Source organism: Chiroxiphia lanceolata, chromosome 5 (assembly GCF_009829145.1).
Source record: "Chiroxiphia lanceolata isolate bChiLan1 chromosome 5, bChiLan1.pri, whole genome shotgun sequence".
In the NCBI taxonomy this organism is placed as follows: Eukaryota; Metazoa; Chordata; class Aves; order Passeriformes; family Pipridae; genus Chiroxiphia; species Chiroxiphia lanceolata.
Window position 1 is genome coordinate 40,467,646 of NC_045641.1, and position 18,068 is coordinate 40,485,713.

General features: G+C 35.2%; 1 protein-coding gene across 3 annotated transcripts in view; it reads left to right on the forward strand.

Annotated features, from left to right (window-relative positions):
- PTPRQ (protein tyrosine phosphatase receptor type Q) overlaps positions 1-16,831 on the forward strand; it is a 131,462-nt gene extending 114,631 nt beyond the window's left edge. For all 3 annotated transcript variants that reach the window (XM_032689172.1, XM_032689171.1, XM_032689169.1), the window contains 9 exons: positions 265-346; positions 4,199-4,289; positions 5,662-5,738; positions 8,206-8,340; positions 8,456-8,581; positions 10,708-10,856; positions 12,639-12,774; positions 15,981-16,104; positions 16,383-16,831. In XM_032689172.1, the coding sequence (XP_032545063.1) occupies positions 265-346; positions 4,199-4,289; positions 5,662-5,738; positions 8,206-8,340; positions 8,456-8,581; positions 10,708-10,856; positions 12,639-12,774; positions 15,981-16,104; positions 16,383-16,420 (958 nt within the window). In that variant the 3' untranslated portion in view covers positions 16,421-16,831. The remainder of the gene's footprint in view (positions 1-264; positions 347-4,198; positions 4,290-5,661; positions 5,739-8,205; positions 8,341-8,455; positions 8,582-10,707; positions 10,857-12,638; positions 12,775-15,980; positions 16,105-16,382) is intronic.
- The last annotated feature ends 1,237 nt before the right edge of the window (positions 16,832-18,068 follow it).

The window sequence follows — 18,068 nt, forward strand, 5'->3', positions numbered from 1 at the left end:
AAAAACAATCATATGCTACAGGACTGTTAACATTAGCAACATAAAAAATTTTGTGAGGGGGAACAACAAGGAGAAAAAGTGTTTCTATTTTAAGTGACCAAAAGGAAATCAAATAAGCACGCTGTAAGCAATTTATAATTTTCTGCCCGTAAGTATCAATCTCTATTGAACTGAAAAACTTTCTTTTTTAATAAATTGCAGTTAATAAAAAGAAGGACAAAGACATTCCCTATGGGTTTCTAAATCTTCTGTCATTACTTTCAGGCCAATAAGCAAGAAATCCTTCCTACAGCATGTTGAAGAGCTTTGTACAAACAACAACCTAAAGTTTCAGGAAGAATTTTCGGTATGTTGCTAGCAGTTGTCACAACATGACAAGACCTTCAGTCGTTTCATGTGTCACATTTCATGTCCATTTTAAGCAGACAAGGCCATGAAGGACTCTGGCCTTGATAATCAATACCCAATTACCAGGTTGATTGTTTAGAAAGTAATATTACACTGATTTGAATTCTCCTGTCTATACTGCAACCTTGTCAGAATTATTCACCTTAGTGTCAGCAAAAGATGATCTTCTTTAGACTTCAGCCTTGGCAAGAACACCATATTTGTGCTTTTATGTGTATAGTGATGCATATATAGTTTACCTAAGAACAGATTATTCAGAGTTTTCTAGCATACATACAGGTATATTTAACTGCTATAAATATGTTCGTCTCTCTGAGTGATGGTGACTCCAAAAACACAGTTAGTGTTTATTCCGTGACATTTTCAGACCCGAGTCATACTGCTATGAAACTCAGAAATGTTTTTCTTTCATAGATTTCAGTGCAGAAAATAAAAAATTTGGTCATGATACTTTGCTTTTTGTTCCTCTTACAAATACTGTCATCCTTGTTATACTCTTGAGAATAGTTTCCATGTGAGTAGCCTCCATCTCTTCATATGAGCAGATGAACACAGCAAGTCTGCCTTTCTTTCTGAAAAGAGCCTTGGTTTCAAAATATACATTACAGATAATATAATGCATATATAGTTTCAAATTTATATCTCAAAGTTTTCACTATTTTCATTAAGTCATATTTTATGGCTATCATATTTTTTCTAGCAATATCTTCTCGTTATTTCAGATTCTTTATCATCATTATGTTTTTAACACATATAGTGTTATTTGCCCTCCCAAAAATAATTTGTTAGTGTCCAGTGAGTTTATTATTTTGGATTTTAAAATTTATCATTAATTGCTTACCATTTGGATTTACAAAAATGAAGACTTAACAATTGGCTTTTCTTCTGCTCGATTATAATATTTCAGTTTATGAGGGAACACTAACAAAAGTGTTTAAAGATTAATGGTATTTCCTACAGCTTTTTTGTTATGCTCATTAGGTAAAATTGGTCTGGATTTAATAATAAAAATCACCATAAAATTCTCTGGGCAAGAAAGTAAGAACTTTTTTTTTCTGAAAGCAGAAGTGTTATTTCACTTAAACAAGAATGATTATAGTTACACTATGCATGACTGAACAGATGAAAGGTTTTACTAGCAATAGTGTTTTCACATATTAACATTCATTACTGGAAAGTTTCTAGTATTACTTTCTTTAGGTGTGACCAGAGCCTTACGGCATTGTAATGCCTTAAATCTTAAACAATAATGTTTTATCAAATCAAAATCTTTGTATTCCATTTAAAATTTAGAGAAATATAAGAAACTGAGGCCTCATTCAGTAAATTATAGAGTCAACTTATAATAAATGGGTTTATATGCCATTTAGACTTCCAGTAGTTTTGCTCTCTGAGCTTCAGCTTCCATCTTTCAGAGTGTAGTGAAATCTTCCCAGATGACTTGTCCAAGGGCAGGCAGAATTCCCAAGTGGGTTCAGTCCATGATTCAGAATGTATCTATAGTATTTGCAGCACGTCTTAGCAGATGAATAATAGGATTGACAGCGCACTTGAAACTACATCAGAAATGACAATGCTCAGAAACAGGCAATGCACACAACAAACAATCAGACCTCATGATCTGCATTGTTTCTATCCACAAAAAACATGGGTTTGAGTTTTCCAGCATAAATTTAGCTCTTTCCATTTCACTTAGTCTTGGAATCCAGGGACATTTCTGGTTTCATCTAATCTGCTGGACTGACCAAGCTGCTGTACCAGAAGATCTCTAGCGTTCAATCTCAGTTACATGGGAACAGGACCTTTGTGTAAACATGATGAGAAGATAATCAAGACCTCAGAATGGATCTGGATCCATGCCTTGTCAGAAAAGACAAGTTTAAAGAAACCATAGGGAGCCAAAGTAACTGATGATGGGCACCACCCAGCTGCTATTCAAACTTCCAGCTTTCCAGCTGATTCATGTGGCTCTCAATACCTTTGAGAAATTAAGCTTTTCTAGTAACTGGCAAATTACTGAAACATAAATGCTTATATAATTGTTTTATGATGAGTTCTATTCATGAATAAAAAAGTGAAATACCTCCAAATATATGACACCAGAGTGCCATAAAAGTACTACAGTAAACAAAATGCAAATTAATTATTTCAAAGTTTTCTGAGTCTGCAAAGAAATACGATTTCTGTGACAAGTTGTTATTGAATTTGGAAACCAAAATAGTCTTTCCCCTATTCTGAAAATAATAATTTAGACTGAAATCCATATTGATACAGAGAATTGGTATGAGGCATTTGAGCACTTGTTCAGATATGAAAGCCTCATTATGAAAATAACATAATCTGCTTCTCTATTTCCTCTCTACTACAAAATGCTGTCCAGCAATGCTACTTCTGTACTAATTAACTGAAAAGCTAGGACTTGGAGGAGTGAGGCAAATGAGGCAAGTTAAAGTTCACATGATATGGAATTCCATAGTCCAAAACACCTGCAAAATACCATAGGTATTTTGTATATGTCCTTCCTTCATGCAAACTTCAATGAAAAAAATTATGTGTAAGAGTTTCAGCTTTCTGAATAAGAGGAATTTTAGCTGTTTTACAGATATGGCTGACAAAATACTTGAATTAGCAATGAAAAAAAAAAAAACCAACACAGAATAAAACTCTCCTGGTTTTCCATTTCTCATTACCTCTCTCATTTATTTATTTGCCAATAGTTTATTTACAAGTAATTAAAATTTTTATAAAAAACAAACTGTCTCAAATACCTGAGAAAAACAACTTGAAAACAATTAACATTGAACCTGATAGTAATGCTATCTGCCCCACTTTTGGAAGAAGCCCATACAGAGAGTAACCTTTTATATTAGAAGACAAATTTGAAAGGGATTTTGAAGGGGTTACTTAACAGAAGCAGTAAAATTTTCTATTGTGCTCATTTAAAGCAATCTTCTCCAAATCCAATTTCTTAACTTATATCTTAGATGGATGTTCAAACAGGCTTCAATATAACAGTTGTCAAACAAAGGGAAAAATGTATTGAAGCTAATGACATATTTGAAATCCTGGCTTTTCTGGGTTTTCTATTCTCCTAACACCACTATGAGATCATCACATCAATACAGTTTCTCCATTAACAAGTTACGAGGTTGTCTCCACTGTTTTAATCAATTTGGGAAATTATACCTATTTATGCACATGAATGTACCCATCAAATGAGTTCTTCAATATGAATGATTTATCCAACTCTGTCCTTCCAAACAGAACTAATCACCAGTTATGAAACTGCAGTACAACCCAAAATAACTCTTCCTACCTGTTTTGCAAACAGTCCTATGAACGATAGGTAATTGCCAGTTGTCTCAAGTTAATTAAATTTTCATCAGTTCTCATGCTGTGGCAAGAACTGTCCCAAGCACAGGAGTCAGGAAAAGGCATTATTTAGACTAAGGCTGTGTCAGCAGAGCAAGGTAACCAAGCATGTGACTTCATGAAAAAGAAACAGAAAAGAACTACAAAAGGTGATAGACTGACTTTATCCAGGCTTGTAAAGGTGAAAGTTCATGTAAGCTTTAATTGTTCATCTTGACAACATTGTCTGCAGTGCTACGCCTAACATTGCTGGTGTAACTGGTGTTGACAGTGAAGGTAGAATGCTCTGTAATGCTTCCAGTTGTTCCTAGAAATGCACTCTGTTACTATAGAATTTTTCCTCTTACCGGATGATTGTGCCATATTTTAAATTCACTTAAGGGCAAAAGTTTTCCAACAAACACTTATTCCTCTACAGGAACTTCCCAAGTTTCTTGAAGGCCTTGCTTCAACTGATGCTGATCTGCCTTGGAACAGGTCTAAGAATCGTTTCCCAAACATAAAGCCATGTATGTGAGTCTACTGATCAACTTCCCCATTTTGCTCTTTACTTTCAATAGTGCAGTATGTATTTGGAATGCAAGTGGTTTTTTGTTTGATCTGCTACTGAAATGGCAGTTCAATCATGTCCACATTATGAAATAATTTTCTGTCAAGTAATATATATTTTCTTTGTGTTTTTTAAAGACAGTTTTATTTGCAAGTAGCTTTAAACTTGCTCTCACAAGCTTTAATATGCAGGTGCAAGAAACTGTAGCCTCAATAGTTTCTTAGCTTTGTAATTTAAGCCATGTAGCAAACTTCCTACCATTCTTGCTTGCTTGGATTTTTTTCCCCTTTAGTAAGAAGTAATTTTTTTAAACATATAAAATTCACGTTTGTGCATTTAGCCACTTCAGGGGCTTGGGTATGCTTTCTTGTGGATATGTGTACATGTGCTACAAAGGTTCCACAGAAGATCAGAGTGACTGTATGATAACTTATAAGCCCAGGCTAGATATTATCACAGGAGACAGGAGTCTGTCTCTCTATACTCAACACTGCTTCATTTTTCAGTTAATAAGACAAGAAATGTCATTATTATTTTAGGCATTAGCTGTGATGTGAGATGGAGTGCATGACATTCCTTGGTTAATAATGCTACATTCTGTGCTATTAACTTTTCAAAGCAGCTGTTCCTGCTACCTACTGCCTTGTTCAAGACAATACTCTAAGTTACAGTCATAAAAAATTTCTATTCATGACACACAATGAAATACAGACAAGATTCATGAATCTTTAACTTTTTATTCTAATTTGTTTTTAACTAAGTTGAGGATCAAACATGAAAATTTTGGTATTTCATATATGACATGTTTCTGCATATGTACCATGGGACCAAATCAGAAACCCTCAGTTTGGTTTTTTTTAATAACGAGTTTACCTTATGTAAAATAAATAAAATTATGTAAAAATGCCAGGATCTGGCTCAAATCTGTGACCTGGGCAGCAAGTACATAGAAAAAACTGTCAGATCCCTGCCCCTGCTGTCTGATTCACACAGAAGTTCTGTGTGCTAGAACAACATGGCTCTTAGTACACAGGCTACTTTTAGGCAGAGAATACTCCCATACATACATCACATCGAAGGTTTTGGCACACTGACCATTTAAGTTAAGAAGTATTTTATAAAACATACCTGGAACATTAAAGAATGACAACACAGTAATGGAAATAGGTTGAATTACCTTTGTAATTAGTGTTCTGCTATGTCAAATATTGTTATATCAGCAACAATAACAGTATTTTTTATTTATTAGCATTCCAGGAACACTTATTTTTACGTATTTCTATGTTTTTTGAGCAAATCTTTTGGTTAACTAGACTTTATTTACATGATAGATAATAACAACAGAGTAAAACTGATGCCTGACGCTGGTATTCCTGGATCTGACTACATTAATGCCAGCTATGTGTCTGTAAGTAGAAAGTCTCTCACATTTTTGATATATTTGTATTCTGGTAGAAGAGAGAGTTAAAAAATAACTTGCAAGAAGAACAGAATTCTAAATTTTCTTTCATTTACTACTGCCACTGTTGCCATGGCATTTTTCAAGTGACTTCTGTGGCATTGAGCATGACTAGTTAAAAATACACATTATTGTATTTTCATTGCTAAGCAATGGTTTCCAGTAAGAATCAAAACTGTGTCCAGCAAATTGCTTTTTATAAATTGTCTCATACCATTATCATTAAAGACAATAGTGAAAATCCCACAGAGGTCAATTGTTTAAACAGGTGTTATTTGATCTCTTGGTTCAGGAGTTAGAGTTGTTTTATATGAACAGGACAATGTAAAGATAAACTGAAAACTTTTACAGAAATGGCTTGTAGTTTTGGCATGGCCCTTATGGAGGAAAATGCAAATAGGCTTCTTGAGGAAGAAATTAATACTGTATTTCTCATCCTCAGCTTTCTTCCTAGACTTTTAATTTTCTTATTATATACTCAGAACATTCTTTATCTATATTTTTACCTGATTTTTTGTCCTGTTGAAGCTCAAAGTGTGACTTATAATCATGCATTTAATTTCTTTTAGCAGTGGCTGGTGATCTCACATGAGGTCAAGACTTGATTTGCATTACACATTTTTCAAACACGTAGCAAGATGTGCAGACTGTAGTCTAAACTGATGACACAATGGCAAGTAGAAATAGTTATTTCCAGGTAAAAGAAAGACATTCACAGAGAATAAGCAATAGAGCTGAGAGCATCTTCCTTTCTCATTAGAAAATGCTATTTATTCCCTTTATATGGAATATCTTTGTTCTGACAGCAGATAGGAAGAACCATGCCACTTGATGCTGGGACTATACACAGAAAAACTGAGAAGGCAAACGGACAGCTTGGAGCATGGTCTAGTCTTTACCCTTTCTATCACTATCTGACACGTCATGTCTTATGCAGGGAACATGAACAGCAACTTCCAAAAAGCTGCAGCAAAAGCCAGTTAGAGAGAGTGTTCCCTGCTGAGATCTTTACTGCATACAGGCATCTCATTTTGGGACACCATTCATCAGTGAATAGACAATTCTGGTGTTACCATTTCTCAAGGCTAAAGCTTTGCCCTTTAAATGCTCTCCATATTTGTAGATGTTTAAATATATAAATGCATATAGCTGAACCTCTGCAATACGTGTATGTATGTATTTACATACCTAATTATCTAGGTGTATATGCATATGCACGCAGGATTACTCTAGAGGAGAAAAGACAATGCAGAAAGAATTGTGCCTCGCAGAATATACCACCTAAGGAGTCTTTCTGCTGTGCCTTTTGCAACTGGACGTGTCTATCTCGTATTGGCCTTTTTAGCCACCAGCGCGGTTGTAACAAACATGGGTAGAGCCCTTCCCAAATCTTCGTTCGCGAAGCCCAGCCATGATATACATATGCACAAATATAAAGAGAGGAAAGGAGAAGTCTTGTATATAGTTTTAACAAATGGGAACTCTGCTGCTACTTTTATTTTCCTTGGTTAAACAAGAAAAATCAGTAACTGAACTCTGAGCTTTGCATCCCTGAATCATAGTTTCTCACCTCACTCTCAAATTGGGGAGGATTAACATAGTTTCCCATTTCCACCTGTTCTTTATATTATAGATGGAGTAAGTAACAGGCAGCTGTGAATTATAGGGCTATAATTCCAATAAGGAGCTTTGATGGTGCTATAAACCAATATGTCAGTTGTCTTGAGCAATAAGCAGAACTCTGTGATATTATAAACTGCTAGTACTACAGCATAAATTTATTGTTATTATTGTTATTATTTTACTTTCTGTAATACATAATAGTTCCTCTATGTATGCTTTGTTTCTTTGAGGAAACAGATCCAAGTGAAACCACGTACTGACAGCACTTGCACAGATTTTTTTTCAACAAACTTCCTCCCAAGTTTTACATCAATTTACAAATGAATTAAACAGTAGAAGACAACACCAAAATAAAAGCCAATGTCTACAGTAGGTTTCTCGAATACCTTTTATCAGAGATCATTTCTTTGAGTAAGCTCCAGCCCTAAGTTACGGCAGATCCCTGATGAGCACAAGAACAAGGTCATCAGTCTGAGCACTGGCTCTCAGACTGCTCCTTAGTTGTTTCCCTGGTTCCACTGCTCCTTAGCACTATGTTGGCCACCTCTTGACATAGTTCTTGGTGGACTCTGCCTAGATCTGCAGGAAGACTAGTATGAAGGTTTAGATACTTTTAAATGGGAATTGATGACCTGATATCCCTGCTAAATGCATTTCTATTAGCATGGCATTCCCCTATGTCCGACCAGGTTTTAGCCTTAGGTATGACAGATACAGGCACAACTATGAGTCACATGCAAGCTCCTTTTTTTCTTTGCCAACAATTATGTGTAAAATGTTTTCTTTTTCTTAGGGTTATTTATGCCCAAATGAGTTTATTGCAACTCAGGGACCATTGCCAGGAACAGTGGGCGATTTCTGGAGAATGGTGTGGGAGACAAGAGCTAAAACACTTGTGATGCTTACACAATGTTTTGAAAAAGGACGTGTAAGTTACCAGTGTACCAATTAAAAGTATTTGATGTAAGTGGAAATTCTGTATGTAGTTTCTGTCAAGATTATAATACAATAATGTTAATTAATTAGTAATCATCTCCCTGCAGATAAGATGTCATCAATACTGGCCAGAAGATAATAAACCAGTGACTGTGTTTGGGGATATAGTGATTACTAAATTGATGGAAGATATTCAAATAGACTGGACCATCAGAGATCTAAAAATTGAAAGGGTAAGCCAGAACTGGAAGTTGATTTTATAAAATCCATCCAACACCCCAAAGAATATCAGATGTGCTCCATCCCACCCAACTACCCCCTCAGTATTCTTCTTTTAATCTTTTAATGCATATACACTGTACTACCTGGTTGTCCTGCACTTTGTTCTCATTCATGTTTTATTTCCTGAGAATTTCTGTCACAAAGAGGTCAGATATCTTTCTGACAAACTTTGAAGGGCCTATCAGGGTTACTGAAACTCTGATATGGTGGGTTTCTACTCGGGCACCTCAATTGTCTCTTCTAGAAAGGAGTAATCCTAACCATTCTGGAATCAGACAAATCCCTTTGAATATATCCCTCTCAGATTAAAGGGAAAGATTCTCTGGTGCAGCTGTTTTGCATTGTACCACCAGCCGTTTTGACCTCCACCCGCAGGAGATGCACCCAGTATAAATGAGAATCATCAGTATTACTCCCACTCTGTGCTGGGAAGTGAGGGTAGGGCTGCAGCATAGATCCACGACTATAGTTCCCACTCTTCGGGAAAATTCCTACCCAGCATTAACTCAGAGCAGCAGGTAAGCTCAGTAACAGTCTGGGAATAATGACCCAAGATTAAGTTAGCCTTTTTATGCACCCCCAACCTTGATCTGTGTTGTACGTAGTGCAGCCAGATCCTAAGAACTGAACTTGGCTATCCAAATGCACCATTATGTGGCATGTGCATGTGACAAAAGGCACATAGGGGTTAAGGGATTGTCTCAGTGGTCACCCAATAAGGATATATTGTGCACATAGTACAGGGCAATTGAACATTTAAAAATGATTGGGAGAAGATAAATCTTTTTTCAGCTAAAATAGAACATAGAGTAAACAAGACTAGAAAAGGGACTATTAAGAGTAAAAGTGCATGCCAGCAAAATGTGAAGTCACCTGTGTTAACCAGGGAGAGGCTGAGAAGATATCTGAGTTCACTAGGTGATCCATTTACTATAGGTGAACTACCCTGCACAAGAAGTTATGCCCTTTACAAGCATGTCATTAAATGTGCCATATTGCTGGTTTTAAGATTGTACTTCATCTTCCCTTCACAAATGGGTGGATTCTTCATGATCTTCCACTGAAGACAAAAAGCATATGTGAGGCAAATAACTCAAACTTATTGCCATATTGCATCTCTTTAATTTTTATGTTGATCAATTAAAAAAAAAGCATAGACATGAAGTAATTTCTACACATAATTACTCACAGTTGTTCAGTGTTTCTTGCAATATGAAAGGAGCAAGTGATTGATTCAAAAGAAATTTAAAAAAAATAGGAACACAACAGTTTATTAAACTGTGTTACTCCTTGCTACAGGATACTGTGAATGCTAAAAACTTACAGGGCTTCAAAAAATCTTCATAATTTAGTAGAAGAAAATTCTGACAAGTACTATTAAATTTTGAGATACTGTCTCTGGCTAAATTCACAAGTCACAAACTATTAAGGATATTCTGCGGAACTATAAATACATTGTTGTAGTGTTTTATAATGTTCCTTAATATTTTTCCTTAACCACTGTTGGAAACAGGATATTGATCTTGACAGGCCTTTGGCATAATCCTGTTTGTTCATTTTTACGTCCTTCATGAATGATTTAGATATCAGATCATAATTTGCTCTTTTATTTAGTTGCTCTTGCTGCTGCTCTGATTGAGAGGGCATCAAACACTTAGAAAATATATCGGTGTTTACCAGTGTATGTGTGTTTGCCTTCACTACACCGAATCAGTCTTGGAGTGGTTGCTTTTTCCTAAACAAATTTCTCATTCCAGTTCACTAATCTTCTAAACGAGCCATAGAAATTTCAACCTTCAATCTAAAAATTAGATTGATATAGTGACTGAAGTCAAATGGAGGGTGACTGCCAAAGTCATTAATAGTTCCTGAAAGATGCACTTGATGCCATCTCAAAAAAATCCCACCTGCCATAAGTTCTGCGCACGACAAATTATTCCTTCATGCCAGTACATCTTATAATTATTATGCTATTCTGACTATTTTTTACATGAAATTTTTGAGAAGGCTATATGTAACTTACTGAACCTTCTGTAACATTTCTTCTGTAAAAATTACATTATTTTATATTTTTCAGCATGGAGACTGCATGATGGTGCGGCAGTGTAACTTTACTTCTTGGCCAGAACACGGAGTCCCTGAAACAACTGCACCAATTATCCATTTTGTAAAACTTATCCGTGCAAGTCGAGCACATGATAACACACCAATGGTGGTTCACTGCAGGTAAGCACATTCAGCAAATCATTGTTTAATGTCTTAGAATTTCAAGTGCATATTAATGTGCAGGGAAGTTGCCAGAAGAAAAACAATGAAGACTGAGTGCACAGATATGGTTCTAGTATGGACAGCAATGAAGTTTCTCTAGCAGTTCTTAGTCCTTTCTGGGAGGTAAAATGCCAATGTCTGTTCTTTCATTCATGGAAATCCATTGAGGTGATGTTATTGAAATTATTGCTTCATCAATTACCATAAGGTACTCCTGGATTTATCTCTGTTTTTCTCTTTAACCATAAGAATAAGAATAGCAATGGCATGTGTTTATTTAAATTACTTCTATTATGATTAGAGCTCATCTTAACAAACAAGTATTAAAAATGTATTTATAATGTACACGTCACATATCATGAGGAAGAAACTATTTGGAAGCCACAGAGAATGGCAAATAGGAATAAAGGTTTGCATAGGCCACATTTCAAACTCAATTGCCTATAAACAGATAAAATCTATATTTAGACTCTTAAATAAATGGTCTGGTGGTTAGAGCTGTTCAACTGTCATAGTTCCAATTGGTTTCAAACTCAACACCCTTAAACAGCTATTTCAAAGAGTAAGTGTGTGGGGAAGGCTGTCTTAAGAAAGTGATGTGTGTCTGCATTTTTTGTGCAGGTTGGTGTTCCTGCTGAATGAGTGGGTACACTCCAAAATAGCAATCTGAACTCAGATTTGATTCTTTGCCCCATTCTCACTTGATGTTTGGAAATATGTGAAAGAAAAGCTGGCTTTGGTGCCACAAATCTCTGCCCTAACTACCCACTTTATCATGCATGGGAGTTCTTTTTATTTGTCCTCAGTGTCCTAAGGGTGCCACTCACAATGGGTGGTAAAGCCCCATTTATTAGGTATAGTCTTTGACAGACATTTGCCTATACTGCAAGGGCCAGAGAGACTATTACAGGAGAGAACAACACACTCTTCATGTTTTCAGAACACTGGTATTCTCTGGAATCCCTCTGCAATGAATCCTATCCTGTTTTCAGAACGCAGATATGTAAAGGTGCCACCATGGGCCAGATACTCCACCTGTGCTCAAATTCCTAAGGTTTATAAAACTTCATTATGTGTTCTCGTATCCAGAGAACTCATTTATTGCTTTCTGATCATTAGTCTTGCAAGTTCAAGAGTTTTGCTATATATCTCCTGATTATCTGCAGTGATATACCCTTCATTTATCATACCGGTTGCAGAGAAGTCTGATAGTGATTTTCAGAAAATCCTGTTCATTATGAGGCCTTTAAATAAAACACTAGCTAGCAGCATGTCTTGCACACTTATCCTCCTCTTAGAAGTATTTCCTTTAAAATGTTTTGCTAGATCCCATGTAGATTTGTGTCAAATATCAAAAGTATCTCAGAATCCAAGTGTGATTTCACAAAATCTTATCACTTTTTTCTTTCCATTAGTGAGCTCTGGAAAACTCACACAAAAGCTGTAGAATCTTTTTTCCACTTAAGCAGGTTTGGTTTAGTTATATTTCATTTGTCTGATGCAACTGCTTTGTAAAATCAAAATCAGAACATGGCTCAAATCAAGATGGCTCAAGATTACACTTTATTCCATTCAGCAAGGAGACACACACATCACAAAATGTAAATACTGAAAAAAGATCTAGGAGTTTTTTCCGAAGTTTTCTTTTCACCATAAACTTAATTTATCTAGAATATTCTATGAAAATACGAAAAGCATTAACATAAAGGCTTTATTTTATCTTGTGTATCATGTTTGCAGTGCTGGCGTTGGAAGAACAGGTGTTTATATTGCACTTGACCATTTAACCCAACACGTAAATGACCATGATTTTGTGGATATCTATGGACTTGTAGCTGAGCTAAGAAGTGAAAGAATGTGTATGGTACAGAATCTGGTAAGATTTATCTATTTTGTTTTCCTGTTGTTAAAAAGTTAATCATCTCATCTCCTGATCTACAAACAAGACTAGAAAGCTCGTAATAATCAGCTGTATAAAACATTTTCTACCAAATCATGCTTATATTTATTTCGAACAATGTGCAGATATATGGTCTGTATCTATTTAAGTATATTTGGCCAGCAAGGTCTTGACAAGTGCTGAAAAGAGTGATATTTAGACTTTAGAACTTACATAAAAATTTCTCAGTATTTGAGAAAGTTTATTTCAAGTTTTGGGTGAAGAACAGTTGTTAATATAAAATTGATTTGCTCATTCATTGACTTTATTTACTACTTAAATGTAATTTTTTTGTGTATATATATGTGGCATAGTCCTCTAAACTTTTAAATATTCATTTACCACTGAACTCTTTATTGAATCCTTGATTCTGTTTCAATTGCATCAAATCAAATAGCACATATGGATAGATTTAAGCACAGACTTCAGTGTTCAAAATCAAGGCAATGGTGGGTTTGGCATCTAAAGAAAAGTACATTTCTGGTAGATTTATTCAGTATGGATATAAGTTTGTGATGAACTGCTGGTGAGGAAGACCTCTGCTACATCTGGAATTCTGAGTATATGTAAATGAGTAATAGAAGAATTTAAAGCTGATCCTAAATGTCCAGTGGAACAGAAATTAGCTGTGTTTGCATAAGGCTTCTGGCACAAGTCTACTGCAGGCCAGATCTAACCCACGACCTGAAGCCTTTAAGTTTACAGAACAACTCACTACCTTCTCAGTATGGATGAGTAGTTTCAGGATGAACCTCCTCATAACTGATGGATTTGAAGTGATTTTAATGTAAGGAGACTTGCTCCACTGGGAATGCAATTCTGCTATTCCATATCACTGCAGAATATATGAAAAATATGTCAGAATATACAAAGCAGTTAACCTCTCTTCAATAACTGCACCTCAGAACATTTTGCGAGACCTCCTGGTGATACTCTGCCATGATATATCTTGTAAGGTGCAGTCTGATTGCCATTTGCTTTAAATTTTTCTGTTTGAAGTCTTGATGAAACTAAACAGTTGCCAGGACTTTCTTGTGATGATGAATCCTGGGAATGCTTTTTGGCTGTTGTTTTACACTTTTGACTAGAAGCAGAATCGTCTGAAAATAAATCAAAGGCTAGAAGAAAATTTAATGGGAGCACTCCCAAAATAAAATATTTAAATGGTAAGACATTAGATAAGATCAATGTTTTTAAAATATGCATAATTTTTGTATACCTCTTCATGTGCATATTTGGGCAGGGACTAGGAAAAGGTGTGCCAAAATGCTATACAAGATGATGGTGTCATAGTTCTGATTTCCTAACAGATCAAGTATCAATCTATATGCTAGTTGCAAAAGTCTGAAACAGGTTGTTCTCTGTCCAGGTCATTTCTAGCTCATGTTTGCAAGACTACAAAAGTCAGATCAGCAACAAAACTTGCCCAAAGGGAATCAATCTTGTAAAGTTTTATGGTGGATTGCTATTCTGAGACTTCTGTTATAAAATACTGTTGAGTTGCCTATTAATCAGATTTTATGTGATCAGCACAGAAGATATAAAGAGAGGAGCAATTCCTCCCCAGAGCTCAGTTTAGAGATCCATCAGTCAAACTGTCTGTAAGATCTATGGGTAAAATAAGTAAAAACTGCTTGTTCTCAGACCTGTATTTTGCTTGTTTATAGCTTCAAAATAGTTTTTCTTTTGCCAACAGTCACGATCTGTTACTGTAGCCAATGGATGCAGAATAGTTAAGAATGTCATTGATTCTAACTGGGAAAATAACTTGTTACACAGGCATTGCCCAAGTAGCCTCTCCCCTGGCAAACCCAGAAAGATTTTCATTGCTACATCAGAGGCAGCTGTATGAATACAAGAGATTGCAGAGCTTTCAGAGTCTGCCTTCTGAACTGGAATAACTAATCTAAACTCCACCAAAACTTCAGACCTTCATTCTAGAAATCCATATTTGTCCAACGGACATGTTAAAGTTTATCTTGTTGCCAAGTACAAAGGCTAGTTTGTACAAAGTAATGCCACACTATTACTTTAGTAAGAAAGCTGTTGAAAAGTGTAATGGTACTGTGTGCTTTAGGGGTTTATGAAGGACCGTTTTAATTACGCACAGCTCTGGAGCTGTGGGCATAAAACATGTCTGTGTAAGCTATTTCTCTTATACATCTGAGACACTTGACTTGAAAACTGATGGCAGTTCTGAAACAAAATATCAATTATTGAGCAAAAATATCACTTATTTTTACCTGGGCAAAAGTCAACGATAACAAAGTGATTTTGGTAGAGATGTTCCAAATCCGTCTGGACAAGGTTCTGGGAAACATATTTTTGCTGATGCAGCTTGAGCAGTGGGTAGTTGCACTAGATAATATCAAGAGGCCTCTTCCAACCGGAACAAATCTCTGATACTGTGATCTGGCTGTTTTCTGCATCTACATATACAATACTTCTCCTATGTGAAGATATGCTTAATCTATTTATTATATTTCTATCTATTTCCATTCCTTTATTTCATTCTTACATTGCCTTATTTTGTTCTTCTCTTTTCAGACTTTATGTTCTTGGAAGTGTCAAATTAACTTTATTTGCCCATACTTTGCATTATAGTCTGTTAAAAATGAGGCTACAGTTCAAGAAGTATCACTAAAAATACTGTGGAGTTTTTTTCTCCTAGCAATGGTGCATGCTCCTAGAACATAAAAGTTTAGCCTTACTTGAACTTCTGCATTTGAGTGCACCCTGCTGGTTTTCTCTATGCTAGAAAGAGGGGAATTTTCTTATCTAAATATTACATTCATATGGTTCAGTTTCTTCAGTCTGAATCTAGTGGCAAAAAGTCTTTTCATAGAACGAACCTTCACAGAACATTGCGGAATAACTTATTAGTCTCAGTTATGGCTAGTGTAATTTCATATATCTTACTGTGTATAAGGATTAATATGTTTTGACAAATTTTAAAGCATTATGCTTCATAATGAATGAAATCTGATCAAGCATATATGATATGGTCACTGAAGTACTGAGACTGCTGAGTTAAACTGCAGTTACTTTGAGAATATCTAGATGTTATAAAAAAGTGAAAGACTTTTTGGTATTAGAAGTACATTTTTCTTCTAATCAAGCATCTTTAAATTTACATCTTGCAGGCACAATATATATTTTTACATCAATGTGTATTGGATCTGTTGACAAGCAAGGGAAGTAGTCAGCCCATATGTTTTGTAAATTATTCAGCACTGCAAAAGATGGACTCTCTGGATGCCATGGAAGGTAAGGAGATACAAACTGTCTCAAAATCATTTTTTCATAGACTTTTCCAGATTAAAAAGCAGGAAAAAAGTACTTTGACATCCATTTTTTGGCTTAAAAAATGTAAATTTCTAACATTTTGCTGCTCTTTAGTCTTCCTCGTAGTAATAGCCATTGCTCCATCTTTCCACTTCTTTTTCCCAGCAAGATCTTTTAAATTCAGCCAAAAATAGTTATCTACCATTAGTTACTACTTGTTTACAACATAGGTTAACATAATGTATCTGTTTCTTTTGCAGGTGATGTGGAGCTTGAATGGGAAGAAACTACCATGTAAATACTAAGAGTAAACATGAAAGAAAATGAGATTTTGAAAGTTAGTCATATTTTTCTAAGCACAGGGGCCAAAGTGAATTCCCCTATTTTGATGATTAAAGCAAACACAGATGATCAAAGCATCTTCTCTTCTATCAATGTGCCTTCATAAGTTGAAGTATTTTATTCAGAACACTGAGCAATAATGATCTGGAGTACTTTTGCACAGACTGCACTTCTGGTGTTATATGAATAGTGCACCCAGTATGTACAAAGTGTGTTTGAACATATTCCTTTTTTTCTGATTATCTTTGTAAAAGAAAAAAGAGCCAAATAAGATGTAAAAATATCATATTCCCATTGAACTTTTTTTGGTGTGAATTTGATGTGTTCTGCATGTTTTGGTTTTAAGTAAAAACTACGGTTTCTTGAATCATTCTTGCTAGACTGGCTTCAGTGTTGTCAGCTCTTGCAGATTAATTCCAATACCATCATAATGATCTTTACATAACTGTATGCTCTGGTGTTTTGAATATTTTTTTTACAAGTGGTAGCATATCAGCTCATGATCCTGAACAGCTGAAGAGTCACCTTCTGACATGGAAAGGATTATTCAACTCTTACACAGCACACAGTAGCTCTTCAGGGACACTTGGGGCTATTTAAGCTATTTAATAATCAGCAGGTTGTTTTTTTAAATATATAATGGTGATTGCATATGTTCAATGCAGAAGAAAGTATTTAACATTCCTGCTACTTTTTCAAACAGATAAAACAAAGTAAAACTATAAATCTATTATCTATTACAAAGAATTTTAGATTGACTTATGTAAAAGAATGTTTAGAATTCATTCACATTTCTTGAATATAATACTATTCAGTATTTCAAAAGATTGCTCAAAATGTAATGTCAAGATATTTTATGACAGTGTTGTCAAGTAAAAATGTTCTTGCTCCTTCCTCAGGCTTGGCATCACTGTAGACACTGAGCTAATATTTGGAGATTTAATAAAAGGAAACATCTTCCACTTCCACTAATGATTATTATTATTATTATTTATTATTATTATTGGAAAGAGACCTGAAACAGGAATGAGAGAAGCGGGAAGCTCTTATCAGAGAAGCAGAGCAAAAATATGTAGAGTAGGAAGACTAGAGAGATAATTAAACTGTGCGCCCTAGTTTTGCATGGAAGTGACAGTATTCAATTGATATTAGTGGGGGGAAGGGTTGATTGCTAAGTTTTTCTCTGTGTAAAGAAATGTATCATCATTCTGAATAACACTGAAACTGTGACCTTAATCTGAGTGCAAAACATAATAGCAAAAAGACTTTCAGAGCTGCCATCTTATATTATGTTTAGACAGAAAAAATCAAAGATGCCTTATTGAGGCATCAAGCTAAGAGAAGTCAGAAAAAACCTCTTTAGAACCTTGAAATATGTATGTGAGGAGCTGTGTTTGCATGCATACACTCTGAACGGAAGAGTAAATGAACAAATCTTTCCATTTCTTGACTGTAGCTACCAGACGAAAATGCTATGCAGTGTGTAACCTGATACTTTTCAGAAGAAAACGATAGTAGGTGTTTTTAGAAGCTGGCGAGATTGGTACAGTGAAGACCCTTTGTAATTTAACAGAAAGTGCTAAATATCTAAAATGAAAATCAAA